We start from the raw sequence: 4,338 nt of genomic DNA, 5'->3' as shown, positions 1-4,338 counted from the left end.
TTATAGTTTCCTTTCCATCTACTCCTTCCAGTTCCTCCCAACCTCCCTTGCCATCGAGATCCACTCCCTTTCTCTCTCTCTCATTAGAAAACCAACAGGCATCTTAGGAATAATAATAAAATAAAAGTTGGTGGTGGCACATGGTCTTTAATCCCAGCACTTAGGAAACAGAGGCAAGCAGATCTCTTGAGTTTGAGGTCAGCCTGGTCTACAGCACATCTATTGAATACCGTTGGTAAGCTTCCTTTCCTATACTGGAGGCTGCTGCTTTGTCTGAATGACAGTGTGCTTTACCATGTGGAAGCCTTTGCTGATCTTAGTGTCCTCATTAATAGCCTTCTGTCCAGACAGTATTCTCCAGTGCCAATGAGTTCAAGGTTGTTCCTACCTTCCTTCTATCAGGCTCAATGTATTTGGTTTTTTCTTTTGTTTTATTTTGTTTTTTGGGGTTTTTTGTTTTTTTTCTATAAAACGTTCAATTTATTGATCTTTGGGGGAGTGTGCTATACTGTCACTGTGTTACAATGGAGCCGTTAGTCTTGTTGCTTCAGCAACGTTAGCTGGTTCATTTTCACGCTGCTTCAGCTCTTTCTGCACAGATTTAAGAGAAAGGCTGTTTGAAAAGCTTGCAAGTTCTTTCTGTATGTCTACAAAAGCTCTGTTCATTCTGTTGATTTTTTCATCGTTCCTAATGTTTATCTTCTTAAGATTAGTAGTAACTGATTTTGCCTTGTTTTTAGCCTTGAAGGTTTTTTGGCTGGTTATATGAAATACATTCCTGGACTTCTGCCCTTCTAATATGTTCTTGGCCATTGTGTTTTATGCGATTTAACTCAGTTATTCTTCACCACAACCCTTTTGGTAAATACTGTTATTCCCATTTTACAGATTTTAAAAGAATGATGCAAAGAGTTTGCCAAGGTTTAAGCGTTTGGTTTGCAAACACACACACACACACACACACACACACACACACTCACACACTAGACAGTAGAAAATATATGATTACAGGAGTAAACAGTAGACAAAAAACTAAACTGATTAACTAATCAGTAGTAAGTCTGAAGTAATAATCCATAATTAGATATTTTATATACACAAAGAAGTCAACATAAAGCATGCACAGGTGTAAAGGCGTAACGTACCCGAATGACGAAAGACGTTTCCTAAGCTAGAACTAGAACAGTTCGAGCACACTGACAACCTAGCTGAAGCCAGGAATTGGGAAAGCTGACGGTTTAATGAAGACTGTGGTGAAGACACACTCAAAACACAGGCAACCTGCCAAGGGGTGACCACATGGTTTCCGGCCCGGGTGGGTGGGTCCACAGCCCCGAGGAACAGGCATCCTGGTGGAGGAGGGAGAAAAGAGTCATGGGAGCCACTGCAGCCAGAAACCCCGCTACGTCCTACCTTGGCCCAAGCATGTCTTCACCCCAGCGTGCAGACAAACCTCGTAAGCCCAATGTATTTATTTGGTTTTATGTTGAGTTTGTGATTAATTTGGAGTTAAGTTTTGTGTATGGTGATGAATATGGATCTATTTGCATCCTTCTATATGTAGTCATCCAGTTTTGCCTACAATTTTTTTTGAAGATGCTGTCTTTTTCCCAGTATGTATTTATGGCTTCTGAATAAGAAAAAAAAATCAGGTGTTCATATGTATGTGGATTTAAGTCTGGGTCTTCAATTCGATTCCATTAATCAACATGTCTGTTTTTATGCTAATACCATGCTCTTTTAAAATGTCTATAGCTTTGTAGTATAACTTGAGATCAGGAATGGTGAACCTCTTGCAGTTATTTTATTTATTTGAGATGGTTTTTGTCACCCTGGGTTTTTTATGTGTCTATACGAAGTTGAGGTCTCTTCAAGATCTGTGAAGAATTGTGTTGGAATTTTGATGGGGACTGCATTGAATCTGTAGATTGCTTTTGGTAGGATGGCCATTTTTACTATGTTAATCCTACTGAATCATAAACACTGGAGGTTTTTCCACCTTCTGATATCTTCTTCAGTTTCTTTCTGCAAAGACTTGAAGTTTTTATCATATAGGCCTTTTACTTGCTTGCTTAGAGTTATGCCAAGATACTTTGCATTATTTGGGACCATTTATGAAAGGTGTTGTTTCCCCAATATCTTTTTCAGTCCATTTGTCATTTATTTATACAAGGGCTACTGATTTTTGTGAGTTAATTTTTGTGTCCAGCTACTTTGCTGAAAGTGTTTACTGGCTGAAGGAGTTCCCCTGTGGAATCTCAAGGGTCACTGAAACTTGAAGCGTGATCCTAATTAGACTTATCAAATAAAACCAGGAGTCAGATATTGGGGTAAAAGCTGAAAGATCGGAGAAGCTGAGCAGCCAGCTACTAGAAACTTAACTCTACTAAAGCTCAGACTGAATAGGAGAGATTCTGTCTCTGTGAATCCTCAGACTGAATAGGAGAGATTCTGTCTCTATGAATCCTCAGACTGAATGGGGAGATCCTGTTTCTATGAATCTTCAGACTGAATGGAGGAGGACATGTCTCTATGAATCCTCAGACTGAATGGGCCTGAGATTCTGTCTCCACCCATCTTATATTCCTGTCTTTACCTCCTTGGTGCTGGGATAAAAGGTGTGTGCCTCCCAAGTACCAGGATCAAAGGCATGAGATCCCAAGTGCTGGGATCAAAGGTTTGAGCCACTGCCCAGCTGTTTCCTTTAGACTGGCTCAATTTCGCACAGCTCAGGGTGGCCTTGAACTCCTGATCTTACTGCTTCCTCGTCCCAAAAGCTGGGATTAAAGGTGTGTGCCACCACTGCCTGGCCTCTACAGTTAATTAGTGGTTAGCTCTGCCATCTGCTCTCCAGGCAAGTTTTATTTGCCAGAACACAAAGTATCAACTAGTCACTTCTTTTTGTTCTAGAACTTTCAGCCACTTATGAGTGAGTACATATTATATTTGTCTTTATGGGTCTGTGTTGCCTCATTCAATATGATGTTTTCTAGATCCATTCATTTTCCTACCGTGGAGTACCAAAAGACATTTAAATAAAAGGCACCTGTTGAAAACAAGTTCAAATACTACTGCTAAATAAAAATAACAGTGGACCATTGCTTTGAACTGAGTATTCCTACACTAGGCCCTAATTCAGGTAACCAGAATCAGTCTGAACTTCCATGCCACCAAGGGAGAGACTAAGCTGTTTATCTTACCTATAAGAAACTAGAACTAAGAAGAAAAATAAAAGAAAAAAAGAAACTAGAATTAGAAAGATAACATCAGATTTCTTCAATTGCCCAATTAATATCCTAGCCAGCGGGACACGAATGGGGGTTGTTGTTCTTTTAAAAATGCTATGAAGTCCCAGATGGCAGCTGTAGGCAGGCAGAAATGCTGTAGGTCCCAAATGGTGGTAGCGGGCCATGTGGCGGCAGACAGCGGGCCCTGCGAGCAGCCAGTCCCAGGCAGAGATGGCTGCCAGTCCCCGAGCAGTGGCTGGTCCCAGGCAGGGAGACACATGGCGGGCGGGCAGAAGACAGAGACGTGGATAGACACGACAAGCAGAGTGAGGTTGAATATTTATTAAGGGGGTTATGAAGGGGAAAGAGAGAGAGAGAGAGAGAGAGAGAGAGAGAGAGGGAGGAAGGGAGGGAGGGAGGGAGGGAGGGAGGGAGGGAGGGAGGGGGAGAGAGGGAGGGAGGGGGAGAGAGGGAGGGAGGGAGGGAGGGAGGGAGGGAGACAGGGGGAAGCAGAGAAGTGGGGAGAGAGGTAGAAGCGAAACTGCCTCTCCCAGAGGAAGATGGAAAAGAAAGCGAGCTCAGGCTGGAAGCTGAAGATCAGCCTGCCTCAGCGGAAGGGGGAGGGAGTGGGCGTGGCTTGTCTCTTAAAGGGACCGGGGACCAAACGGGGGTCCCTGTTAAACCTGGAGAAGAGGAATGGAGAGCAAAAGACATGAGAAATGACAGCAAGATAGGCTTTCTGATCAAGCTGCAAATTTTATTTTTTCTCATGAGCTGTTATACACCAAACAGGCAGGGGGGAGGGTAGGGTGTCAGGAAAGTCCCGACTGCTGGAATTCAAGTCTGGAAAGTCTCTGGCTGAGAGAAAGAGATATTAACTAACAAAGGTGGTGCTAATTACTTCTAAAGCCTGAAGCCTGTTGTTTCACTAGGAGATAAGATACCGGGTTAATTTCCTAGGCCCAGAACTGTAGAAATGGAGTGGCGGGGCTGTGTCCCGCCACCCGACTAGCTTTACCCAAAATAATTACATGGAAACTGTATTTATTTAAATACTGCCTGGCCCGTTATCTGTAGCTTCTTATTGGTTGATTCTCATATCTTGCTTTAA

At 42.8% G+C, this 4,338-nt stretch overlaps 1 protein-coding gene across 2 annotated transcripts; it reads right to left on the bottom strand.

Moving 5' to 3' along the window:
• Positions 1-519: 519 nt before the first annotated feature.
• On the bottom strand, positions 520-813 carry LOC119806508 (ribosomal biogenesis factor-like). 2 transcript variants are annotated; one of them, XM_038318286.1, is made up of 2 exons: positions 693-813; positions 520-584 (listed from the first exon to the last, which is right to left on the bottom strand). In XM_038318286.1, the coding sequence occupies exons 1-2, from the start codon at positions 811-813 to the stop codon at positions 520-522; spliced, it is 186 nt and encodes a 61-aa protein (XP_038174214.1). The 2 variants fall into 2 exon arrangements, with proteins under 2 accessions (XP_038174214.1, XP_041911399.1); XM_042055465.1 differs by having other exon boundaries at positions 520-813.
• Between the last annotated feature and the right edge of the window lie 3,525 nt (positions 814-4,338).

Source organism: Arvicola amphibius, chromosome 1, assembly GCF_903992535.2.
Source record: "Arvicola amphibius chromosome 1, mArvAmp1.2, whole genome shotgun sequence".
Classification (NCBI taxonomy): Eukaryota; Metazoa; Chordata; class Mammalia; order Rodentia; family Cricetidae; genus Arvicola; species Arvicola amphibius.
This window is presented reverse-complemented; position numbering and strand designations above follow the sequence as displayed.

Bases quoted from the DNA above. Each gene is read 5' to 3' on its own strand.
- LOC119806508 (XM_042055465.1), bottom strand. From the start codon at position 813: ATGGCCAAGAACATATTAGAAGGGCAGAAGTCCAGGAATGTATTTCAT.